General features: G+C 39.2%; 2 protein-coding genes across 11 annotated transcripts in view; one reads left to right on the top strand and one right to left on the bottom strand.

Moving 5' to 3' along the window:
* KBTBD12 (kelch repeat and BTB domain containing 12) overlaps positions 1-12,169 on the bottom strand; it is a 77,128-nt gene that overhangs the window by 58,854 nt on the left and 6,105 nt on the right. For 9 of the 10 annotated variants that reach the window (XM_011280253.4, XM_045052035.1, XM_045052034.1 and 6 more), the window contains 3 exons: positions 9,545-10,723; positions 5,784-6,054; positions 3,540-3,690 (listed from right to left, as the gene is read on the bottom strand). In XM_011280253.4, coding sequence (XP_011278555.3) covers positions 3,540-3,690; positions 5,784-6,054; positions 9,545-10,614 — 1,492 coding nt within the window. In that variant the 5' untranslated portion in view covers positions 10,615-10,723. Of the gene's footprint in view, positions 1-1,568; positions 3,314-3,539; positions 3,691-5,783; positions 6,055-9,544; positions 10,724-12,169 lie in introns of those variants that run through there. The other variant, XM_045052039.1, reaches the window with a different exon arrangement.
* The window catches only part of MGLL (monoglyceride lipase), a 248,328-nt gene that overhangs the window by 31,171 nt on the left and 204,988 nt on the right, over positions 1-12,169 (top strand). The window lies entirely within an intron of this gene.

Raw genomic sequence — 12,169 nt, forward strand, 5'->3', positions numbered from 1 at the left:
TCGCTGGGTGGGTCTATGTGTAGGTTGGGAGCACATTCAAAGCTCAGGTAGTTTTCGAGTCTACCATGACTTTAACCTTCTGCCTGGCTTTCTCAGATCTCTGTACATGTGCTCAGCCTCCCAGTTGCCCAGGAATGTGTGAAGAACTTGTATCCTCTTCTGGGCTGCATGTCTGTATGACATGACTAGCTTCCCTAGTCTCTAGGGATGTGTGGAGCATTTATCAAGCCCCTCCATGACTCTCATTTCCAGGACTTCCCTGGAAGATCCCTATTAAATTTTTGGCTAATTCTCTTGTCTGCTGCTATCCTGACCAGGACTAAAAGCTCAGCTTAGGAGAGATGCAGCCTTTTCCCATTTGTCACTGTGAGTGTGGGTTTCCCACCCTTCACTCCCAAACATGTCAGCCCCCCCCCCCCCCCCAGTCAAACAGAGATGCTAGTTTTCATAGGTAGTCCAGTTTGGTAGAAGCATCGGGCTGAATCAAGTGGGGTGGGAAATTGGGGCAGCTCAGGAAAGAATGCCAAAGATTGCCTGAAGACTCACGTCAAGTTCAGCAGTTTTGAGAAGCGAAGCTCTTCTCAATTTGTTATCTTTGGTTGGTTTCTAGAGACCTGATAGGGTTGTTTCGAAAACTCTGGTTTTATAATTGCTTATTGAGGAGAGGATGTCAACTCATTCACTTCTTCAATAGCCGGAAGCCTCCTGCTTTCACTTTGCTGTTGGCCTGCTAAATTCTTACTGCCACACAAAGTGTAGAAGCTTCTCAGAAAATTTAAAACATGTTTTCTCAACATTTTTTTGGTATTTCCACTGGGAAATGCCTAGATAGTCTAGATATCTAGTGTTCCATACAGGAGAGTTAATACTGTATCAGTTTTTTATAAGCATTAAGTGAATTTCTTTATGCAAAGAATTCAGCAAAGTGTCTGTAACAGAAAGGAGCTAAAAAATACAGTAGTTATAATAATGTCTGAACACTTAGATTGTAGGGATTTCACATACCTTGCTTTATTTAATCTTGACTCTAATAAGAGGTAGGCATTCCAATTTTAATGTTAGCAAAAAAAAAAAAAAATATATATATATATATATATATATATATATATATATATATATATATATATATGTATTTACTAGGCCAAGGACATGTAAATGATAAATGGTAGAGTCAGGATCTCAATCCAAATCTACTCAATTCCAAAGCTGGTACCTTCCCCACTTTACCACACTGCTTCTATGGTAAAGGAGATTTCAGAGGTTGTTATTTTGGGGTAGCCTCTAGACCAACTAGGAGATAGTAAGAAATTAAGTCTATTACAGGTATCAGGGGGAGGGGTTATTGTTATAGTAACTGGCAGTGACCCCCATCACAGTGGGGCACATATAGATTCCCAAAAGCAGACAGGGCTTTCGCTAAAACAAGTAACAAATGACCGTAAGGCTCCTGTGTGAACCATTGACACTGATAAGGTTTTAGGGTTTTGCCCAAATTCCAGTTACACATACTATAAACAATGATATTTGAACTAAGGCTACCACAAAAGTCCTTAAACAGCTGAACTTCATTCCATTTCAAAGCTGATAAGTATATTTGGGTATTAAGTAGCGAATGTTGGGAACGTTGACTTTTTTGGTTTGAATCTTACAAGTGGGTGACATTCATTTGAGTGATTATGAGACCAGTTCTCAGTTCTGAATATTCAGAAACTAGACTCTAAGTTACTACAAAAGCCTTCCTGACTGGTCTTTTCCATATCTAGTTTCTTCTCACCATTGATCTGTTCTCTAATCCTTGCCTCACCAACATTCCCCAAACATTCTTTAATCATGTTGCTTCTGCATGGTTTCTCACTACTTATTACTGTTCTCAATTCTCTACTATAGGCCTTTGTAACTGGCTCCCAACTTACCTGTAAACTGTCTATCTCCTGGTAGGCTCATTTACTCACTCTCCTTCCATTCTCTATTCTTACTACCTTCATTCTCACCTCCAAACCTCTGCTTATGCTTTCTCCCTACTCGTTTTCTTTCCTGCCCCTCCACATGATCTCTCTTCCCGGGTGGGCTCTTTTCTCTCCTCACCTACCCAAATCTTACGGGTCCTTTAACATCTACCTCCTTTCATTCAGCTGTGGACATTTGTTCGTGCCAAGAAGCATAAGCTCCAAAATTTGTCTCTAAGGTTCCTTTTCCCCATCTAACTTACCCAAAAAACAAACAAAAATTTACATTTTTATCCCACATCTAGCCTAGTCGTGGCTCCACATTAGGGGAAATCTCATTTTTGTTCAATTGATACATCACTTTTATCCCTCTTTTGACTGCCTCCAACTTTAATATAATTAGGAGATCGGCCCTTCCCTCCCCGGAGTTATATATCTGTCCTAGGCAATCTATTCTAGTTTAGATATGGTCTCTTCTGGGCCTATGACACAGCATATGGTTATTACCAAGTAACAGATATATTTCCAGAGGAAAAACTTGATTATAATTACGAGTCTCATAACTGAGGTAGTTGTAAATTATGTTGCATAATGTTCTTAAAATTATAAAACTATTAATATTTGAGTGCATTAATTATTTTGCTTCATGCTGTGCAGGCAGCCAAGAGATAATGGCTTCCTTTTAGCAAAAAAAAAAAAAAAAAAAAAAGCTATTCAAATGCTTGGTTTGCTCTGAGCCCATATCTCGTGTTTTTTCTTTGCCATCTCTTTGGTACCCATCACCTTCCCTGTGTTTTTTCCAGTTAGTCATCAATGTGGATGAGATGACATAAACAACACTGGCATACTTATCAGTTTACCAGCCAAGTCCGCTTCCTTGTCCCAGTCTCACCCTTTCCCACACAGGAGCAGGACAGTGGGAGAGGGAGAGGAAGTGATGGAATCTGCTTAGAAGAGCCAAGGACATAATAAAAGAGGAAAAAACAAGAAGTGAAGAAGGAGAGGGGAAACTTAGGAGATGTTCTAGAATTTCTACCCACTTTAGTGGGTATGAACCAGTCTTACACCATTCCCTACTGGTTAGGACAAGACCACACATATTTAGGACATAAGAAAAAAAATGCATTCAGATGGGAATTATTTGATAATACCTCTACAGGAATTTGGTAGGTGAGGCAAAATGAAGAGGGTTGGCATAACTGGTGTCTTACCTATAGTGGCTGAATCTTCTATAAGCAGAGACAATCAAGGTTGCTAAAACCCACATTTCATCAACTAAAGGTGGCCAAAGGCTTATTCCCATTTCAAAATATTTTAGTTGATAGTATATAAAGATGTATCACTACTGTTCTTGCATTCCAAGGGACCTGAAAATTCCATACAAATAATTTTGCTTTCAATAAGTCAGTGGACTTTCATTTAATCTTATCTGACTGCACTAGAAAAACAAGAAACAAAAGAACATTTTTGGCTAGTTATAGATACATCTGAACTGGGATGCAAGAGGAAGGAAGAATATGTCATTTTTACTGAGGTGAACTGCTCAGGAAAATAAAAGTAGTTATACTCTTTTAGCAATCTGCTTCTTCTTACCCAAAACATAAATCTCACTGTTGACTACGGCTGTACTGAATCGGTACTTAGAGAACTTCATGGGCGCCCGCTCTGTCCATTGATCTTGGCTGGGGTCATATTGCAACAGTCGGTTGCTTAGTCGATCTGGTTCTTCATCAGGAAGATCCATCTGTGTGAAATATGACAGCCGATGTAATAACATACCATTTAGAAATCTCTGTGAGTGCATGAGTGCAATTAATCAAAGCAGACAGCCAAGGAGATGAATAGAAGTTAGCTGTTGTGACTCACACTCACAAACACACCAGATCCCGTGACTTGGGGTGATGAGGACTCTGTCAATGTCAGAGGAATTTATGTTCTGTAATAATGGAGCTAGGGTGTCGGCCTACAGCAAACAATCTGTGATCTTAGCAATGAGACAAGACAGCATTTTTTAGAAAATGAAGTGATGGCAGAGCCTTAAAAATGAAACCAAACTTTCTTGAACAGTATTTAAAGTGTAATTTTATTTCCGCAAACGTTATTGGGCTAGAGTTTAATAATATTTGCAAGAGACTAATTTTAATAATTCATAAGGCATTTTTCTTTTTAATATTTTTCTAATCCAAATGGAATGAAATTATAAAAACATTTTAGTGTTTTAATCATTAGAGTATTTTTACACTATAATTACGACCTATATGGGAATGGTCTGAACTCAATTTTTAAGATTTATGGATTAATATAAATTATTTGCAGTTATTTTAATGTATTTATTTACATACATTTTTAATGACTAGAAACAGTAAAAATTGAACTGTTTATTCTTACACACAAGAATATGGCTTCCCCTAATCATAAACTTTAGGTGAAGTGATGTGTTTTGTCTTCAATGTGTCAAGAACTTTTATGGCCTCAGTCTAAGGATGCTTAAATGGCTTTTGTTTTGGATGCAGGTGTTTGATATAGAAATAATTGCCATACTTATGAAAGTTGTAATTAATTTAATTACTTTAAATCCACCAGGGGTTATGATCACTGTGATACAATCACGAACCCACGTGAGCTTGCAGTTTAATGCTCTGTAGTTACAGCCCTGCAAATGCTTTTGTTATACGGTAAATATTCATGTGCCATTTGTGTGAAGACGTTATACAGGAACATTGTTGACTTTACTGTTTTAATTTTCCTTCTCATTTTTAAGTATTTGATCTTTATTTTAGTGGGAAGAAAACCAAAGAAAAGCTTCTATGTTGTCTTTGGAGCTTATTCATGCAATATTAACTATAAAATGGATAGCTCTGAAAAGCTTAACTACACATAATCAGTCAGGTCTCGGCTACTAGCTGTGATTAAATCTGTACTGCTTCTTGACGCACAGCACAAATTTCACGAAGCATTAAATGCGGAGTTTAAGTTTTAAAAACAGGTATGATAAATGGCAAAATCCAAGCTCGTGAAATGAATGCAAAAAGCATGAGTTTGATCACAAGGCGAATTTCCAAAACAAGAAATCCTACAGGCTGAAAGAGGTTGACTTTTTGATATGAGGATGGACAGTGAGCTACGGAGAAGAGTTTTTACAAGGAAGACCCGCAGGCCAAGGCAGAAGGCAGCTGGCATGTTACTGCTGTGAGAGCTCAGGGCACTGGGAGGGACGGCCACGGAGAGAAGGAAGGGCCGCTGTGGTCACACTCTACTGACTTTGCCATCACGGCGTGTATCTCCTCGCAGGGCTTTACCGCAAACGGTATCCTGGTTTCTCTATCTGCTGGTGCCCAGCAAAGACATGAAGTGTTTCCAATGACAATATACTTTTGTGGCAATGATCGTACCATCACAGGTTGGGTATTCTGGCTTCCTGGTTAGAGTAAGAGCTTTATATTTAGAAGAGACCTCAGAGTTACTTGGCCTCGGCTCACACAACTATTGAGCAGACAGAAGCAGCATGAAGATCCAGCTTCTCTGCCTCTAACTTAGATGCTCCCCACAGATAATTCCTCAGCATAAGCATCTTTCATAATTAGCAAGAATGGGAAGGATTATAAAGAGCATAGCATGAATACTGAATGAAGTCATATCTATGAATAACACACTTTAAAATTCATTCCCCTAAAATGCTTTAACACTTTACAATCTTAAGTTTAATATTCTATAAAGTAAAAGGCATTTTACCCAAATATAAGTCATGCTCTTTTAGTGTTCCACGAGTACATTTTTCAACACAGCAACCAGACGCGGCACGGCCATGCCAGTTAGGGATGCAGGAAATTTCTTAACCTGAGGGGTCCAGCCTCCGATCACGTAAAGTTTATTATTCACCGTGACTACGGCATGGCACGCCAACTGCAGTGGGAGGGGAGACACCCTTCTCCAACTGTCCCGTTCTACTGAGTACTTATCGACACAGTTTGTGATGAGATACTGGTTTTTAACTTTCATCTGTCCTCCTATAACATAGACGTCATTACAGACACAGCCCAGAGCGTAGAGCTCTCGAAATTCAGCTGTGCATAACTTCTCCCAAAACTGGTTCCCTCTGTCATGATACCTGCCAATTAAGAGAGAGAACCTGGGATTAGTGTTAACTGGAGCACAACTTACCCGAGAAACATACTTAAGTTTCTTTTCCAGCTATAAACAACATGATCCGGGTCCTACTATTGGTATGAGGAAGACACATTAATATAAGATAGTAATACAGGTTTGTGCTTCTTTTTTTTGGCAAGGGTTGATGAACAGACTCTAATGTGCATAGAAACAATTAACCGTATCTCTCTGCCGAATTTATTTATTTTGGTAGTTATTATTTATTGATTAATTTAGTTTAAATTCAAGTTAGTTAACAGACAGTGTCGTCTTGGCTTCAGGAGTAGAATTTTAGAAAATATACTGACAAAGTATAGGTGATAGCTTTCATTTCCTAGTTCTGGGAAAGCAAATCAAGAATAGGAAGTCTTTCAGAAAATCCTTTGTAATTTTACTAGAAAGGAGGAATAAGTAAAAATGAAAAAATGGCACAATGTATTAGTCTGTGGAGTAGAAGTCTCACTTTAATACCATATTCAAGCAAGCAGCTTTCCAGCAAACTCAAAATACCTCAATTCAGAGATTTTTAATGGGACAATGTATGCTATGCAGAATTTTAAGGATTCTTCTTGTAGTGCTAACTGGCTGAGAACAGAGTCAAGAGCATCTGTAGGTGTCTGATACATTTAGCATCTACTTTAATGCTCTGGGTATGCTAATTTCTGTAATTTCTTCCACGAATAAGTGTATCTGTCTGAGAAGGGTTTGGGGTGGTAGAGACACCAGGATATTGGTTTCTCAATATCTCCTAGAGTCTGACACTTTGATTGTGTGTGTGTGTGTGTGTGTGTGTGTGTGTGTGTGTGTGTGTGTGTGGCGCATTATAGAGTCACTAAATATATGATCTTGTGGGTATCCTTTGTCTTGCCTCTTGATAATAGGAAGTCTGTTTTCTCCAATCATGATTTGGGACACGCAGTCTAAGATGGACAAAAGTACTCATGGGGACAGTGAGGTGTGAAATTAGATCTGTCCCAGGAAATCCAGAATGTATTCTGGAATTCAAAACTACAACAAAACCAGGAAAATGTGGAAAATAAGGAAAGTTATTCGGTTTGGAAACAAATGAAGAAACTATGAGTGTTCTATACAGAGTTCTATACAGTTCTATACAGACTACTTATTTTGCATCAAACATTTGACAGTTAATAGGATTATAGGAGTTTTCCCCAGCAGTTCTGGGCCAATTCTTATATTCTTCCCCAGAGATAACTGCTTACTTAGGGCTTGACAGGGAAGTTGGAAGATTACATTCCTTTCCTAGAGGGCATGTCTGGTTTGTCACAATCTGAATGCAGAAACTTAATGCTAGTTGTTGTCTATACAATTCTAGGTAGGGCACCAGTCCCTTGAATCACAGTTGGAATTTTCACCAGTACTTTTAATTGTATTGGGTTTTAGAAGAGGAAGGAGGGCTAGGTGTCATGGATGGGGGAATACTGAAGTAAAGCCAATTTATTAGTATATCAATAGAACTAAAGGAATGGGGTTTTGGCTTACTGAGACATGGTTTAAGAGAACAAGCCAAGGATGAAATATGTCCCATGAGGGTTGGGAAGTACACGTTTTCTGGGCAAGCTTGCTAATCTGATTTTTGTTTTGATACTTTAAAATGAAAAGGGGGAGGAGAAAAGGACCAGATAAAAATATAAAACATATTATTAAGAGAAATGGATAGACCATAAAAAGACTGACAAAAGAGGTTCAGCATTCACAGAGGTTGATAGTGTAAAGACAGCCCTTATATCCTCAGCTGTTTGTATAACTGAAGTATGAGGGAGAGTTAAAGAAGATGGAAAGGTAGATCTTTTTTTTTTTTTTTTTTTTAAAGAAATTACCTACTAGGGGCACCTCGGCAGTTCAGTCGGTTAAGCGTCCGACTCTTGATTTTAGCTCAGGTCATGATCTCATGGTTCATGAGATCGAGCCCTGCATCAGGCTCTGTGCTGACACTGCGGGGCCTGCTTGGGATTCTCTCTCTTCCCCTCTCTCTCTGTCCCTCCCCTTGCTCGTTCTCTGTCTCTCTCCAAATAAGAAAGTATACTTAAAACAAATAATGACAGAACTGCAGCCTGTCTTGACGAGGAAGCAAAGTAGCAATCTAAAGAACCCAAGGTACCTGTACAAGAGGCTCTACGATGAAAAGAGGGACACCGAGGGATCTGATAGCCTGGCTCTGTAGTCTATACCTGATTATTCTGAGCAAGACCGTTCTTGCTGCCCAGGGACATGCTTGGTCCCCATGGGCATAGGGCCAGGTCACTCACCCAGGGCTCTGCAGTCCCTCCCCTATCACTACGAGGGGAGATGATGGTAAAAAAGGGACAGGACTACAGTTCAAAAGAGATGATGGAGTGTTAAGAGATGACAGAAAAATAACAGACCTCTTAAGTCTTCCTCCCAACTTTGCCATGAAGAGGAACTACTTTCTCACTGAAAAGTCTGAACAAACCCTCGTAAGAGGGAACTGAGAGGGGAAGGATACTGAAGGAGAGCTTTTCTACCTAGTATTTATTCTAGGTGCCTATTTCTCACTTACCCAGTTAGCTGAAGACCTGAATGCTCACTGAAGACTTGCTGAATAAACAGTAAACAGACACATCCTCCCCACATACAAGACCTATGCTACCTCTTAGCAGACACTCGTTCCTTTTATGATTCTAGGATTTGAAGCATTCTTAGACCACAAACATTTTACACTATTGGAGGTTTAGGAAAGATCTACAAATTAAGAATACAGAGTGAAAACTGATAGATAATTAGTAATTTTGGGTTGAGAAAAAAAAATTACTTGTTCCTCTGAATTATGAACTAGAAAATCAGCTCAAAGGAATCAATAAACTTTTCTTCTTGTTAAGTTATATCAACAAGCTCTTCAAAACCTAATCAGTTACACACTTTATTTTTTTTAAGTTTATTATTTATTTTTGAGAGAGAGAGAGAGAGAGACAGAGAGAGAGAGAGAGAGAGAGAGAGAGAGAGAGAGAGAATGAGTTCAAGGGGCAGAGAGAGAGGGAGAGAGAATCCAAAGCAGGCTCTGAGCTGTCAGCACAGAGCCTGATGTGGGGCTGGAACCCACAAACCATGAGATCATGCATGACCTGAGCCAAGTCAGACACTTAACCGACTGAGCCACCCAGAGGCCCCTCAATTACACCCTTTCTTTTGGATCAGAAATGAAAGCTAAGCATGAAAATATACAACGGAGTCATAATATATGTACATTTACCTTATAGAAATCCAGCTGTATGCTCTTAACAAAAGGAGACAAATAATTTTAGAATGTGGGTGATTTCATTATGAATGATAATACATATGTAGAATATGACATTACGGGGTAATTTTGACTACATGTAATTAAGATATGATCGCTCCTTGGGAAGTATTTCCTTCTACTGTTGCTAGAGTCAAGATAATTAAAACCAATTTACAAATATTTGCTAGATACAAACCTATAGATTTCAACATTCTTGTTCTTTTGTCTAGCGAGTTTGGAGGCACTTGCTTCTCCGGCCACAATTATAGTGTTGTTTTCTGTGACGACACCAGCACACACGGTTCCCAAACCCTCTCCATACTTGGGAGATGAAATGAAATAGGTCTTCCGTGAAGCGGGATCATAACAAAAACTGGCCTCCCCATAGTTCCTGTGTCTTGACCTGATTCCTGAAGAATTGTTGCCAATGCAAAGCAAAAGACTAGTAGTCTCCATGCCATAACGGAGATTTAGAGAGTGCTGCTGGGGTGTCTTGATGGCTTTGAATGCGTTTTGAATGATGTCAATGCAAGCTGCATCACACAGAAGCATTGTGTTCCTTTTTAGGGCTTGTCTTAAAAAAGAAGGATTTATAAGTTCCAATCTGACCTGCTTCAAAAGCTCAACAAGATGTTCTGTGCGCAATTCTTGGTTATGATTTACCCATCTCAGGACTAAGTCCAGGATGCTCTCCTCCCTGGATATGTTCAAGTCATCTGATTTAATAAGCGTCAGAAATTGGTGTGCTCCGATTTCTAGTATTTCTTCATGTAAGCTCACCTCAGCAAAGTGCTGATATAAATATTTCTTTGATTGATCGGATAAATCTTCAGCTCCAATCTGCTTTGCAAAATAATAGATACCTACACAGTTTGAGGCATCCATATGGTCCATCATGTATTTTTGACACACACTAAAGATTTCTTCCATCTGCATAAAGTAGGCAGCCATAGCTACGGTCTGTACATTGGCATTGTTGATCTCCAAAGCCGCATTGTACATGTAGTTCAATATCACTGACACACTTTCTGCTGTAATGTCATGAAGTATGACTTCCCTTTGAGTACATTCAAGCAGTCCACAAGTGAACATAGCTTTGAAATAAGGACTAAATGCAGCCAGGACCAGCCTGTGGCAAGGAAATTTCTCCCCTTCTGCTATGAGTACTACGTCAATCATTTCTGCTAATTCTTTCATGTTCTTAACTTTATTCAGTAAATTCAAGCTATGTTGGTATTTTTCTTTTCCCTCAGCCTTGAACTCCATGATACACTTTTCAATGTTTCTAAGTAAGTCTTCTTTAAATTTAGCTTGATTCTTGTGGGGCTATTTGCATGTCTGATTACTCACAAAGCAGAGATGTCCTGTAACACTCCTGAGGGAGAGAAAAGAATGTTTTCTTGTAAGAAAAAAATTCTCTGTAATTTAAATATGGAGCGTTAGTACTAAGAAGTATTTGTAAATAAATATTATCCATTCCAAACAGAGTTTAAGACAACCACTTTTGTGTCTAAAAATAATGCCATTGATTGCATAAACAGTAAATTATTAACTACTAACAACATTAACCTAATCAGCAGCAGAGATTTTTCTAGGAGGGCTGGAAAGTCCTCCCTTCCAAGGTGAATGGAGAGAGAGGTGATAAGCTGGCATGTTTTGCAAATACATTTCCAGTTACCAAATACAGCTGGCCGGCAAGCAAAGGAGGCAGGGGCATCAGGTAGCCTTCTCTCTGAGGAGATGCATCATTGAAAATGTTATGCGCACCCTCCCAAAGAAACACACCCACATGTTTAATGGCCACAAAACCATACAGGATGGCTGAGAAAAGAAGTCCATTAAAGTTCATTAAAGTCCATTAAAGTGCAAACTTTTGCTACGGGGCAAACAACTCAAAACAGTGCTTTGCAAAGCACAACCAAATGTCTGCTGACCTGAGAATTTACAATACTTGAAACTTAGAACTAACTCATCCTAAACTTAGAAAGGACCCCAAAGCCAGCCTGTGTCTCTTTCCCCACTCCTTGCTCAGCTTCTCTTGGTTCCTGACTTCCTCATGGCGTAGATGGACTCACTTCCGCCCTTAAAAAGCACTGGTCTAATCAGAAGTCTCTTTAAGCTCATCTTCACCTCGCCCAGAGGAATGGTAACATGGTATTTCAAGGGAGTTAAAGAGCTGTTTGGATTTAAAGAAGGGCATTCTAGAGTCAGCAACCCTCACGCGAAGAGCAGATCTCCAGGCCCCATCACCCTCTGTAGTTCTTACTTGGCTATTAGCTGTAAGCAGTAAGAATAAATGATGGTAGGAAAGTCAGTGTTAGGAGTTAAGAGAGGAAGAGAGGTGATTATTTCAATCACGTGAAAGCATAATTTGTCAGCTATAGAGGTTGTAAATTTTCTACATTTCTGTAATCCTATCAAATCTCGATGAGATTTCTCCATCTCCATTCTCACTGTGTCTCAATGAGCAATGGCACTTGTTTCAGTGTTGAATGAAAGTTCATTTCAGGAAACAAGTGTTAGGCATGACAGGAATGTTTAAGTATGTAATGGCAACTATAAGACCTAAAAATCACTGCGCTGGAGTGTGTGGAATTATAACAACCAGCCAATCTAAGAGTCTGCACAGACTTCAAATAGGAATAAAACCCTCTTTGCCAGATTTTCCAGCATTAATGGCTCAGCTTGATTTCAATAAAAGCTTAAGGCTTTCTTTGTGAGGCCTTGCAGGTTAAAAGTGAACCTCTGCTTTTTACTTTCATTTGTTTTAGATTTTACAAAGAGAATCCAATTATCGGTAATTAGGAGGTCATCGTATTTC

Source organism: Felis catus, chromosome A2 (assembly GCF_018350175.1).
Source record: "Felis catus isolate Fca126 chromosome A2, F.catus_Fca126_mat1.0, whole genome shotgun sequence".
Taxonomy (NCBI): Eukaryota; Metazoa; Chordata; class Mammalia; order Carnivora; family Felidae; genus Felis; species Felis catus.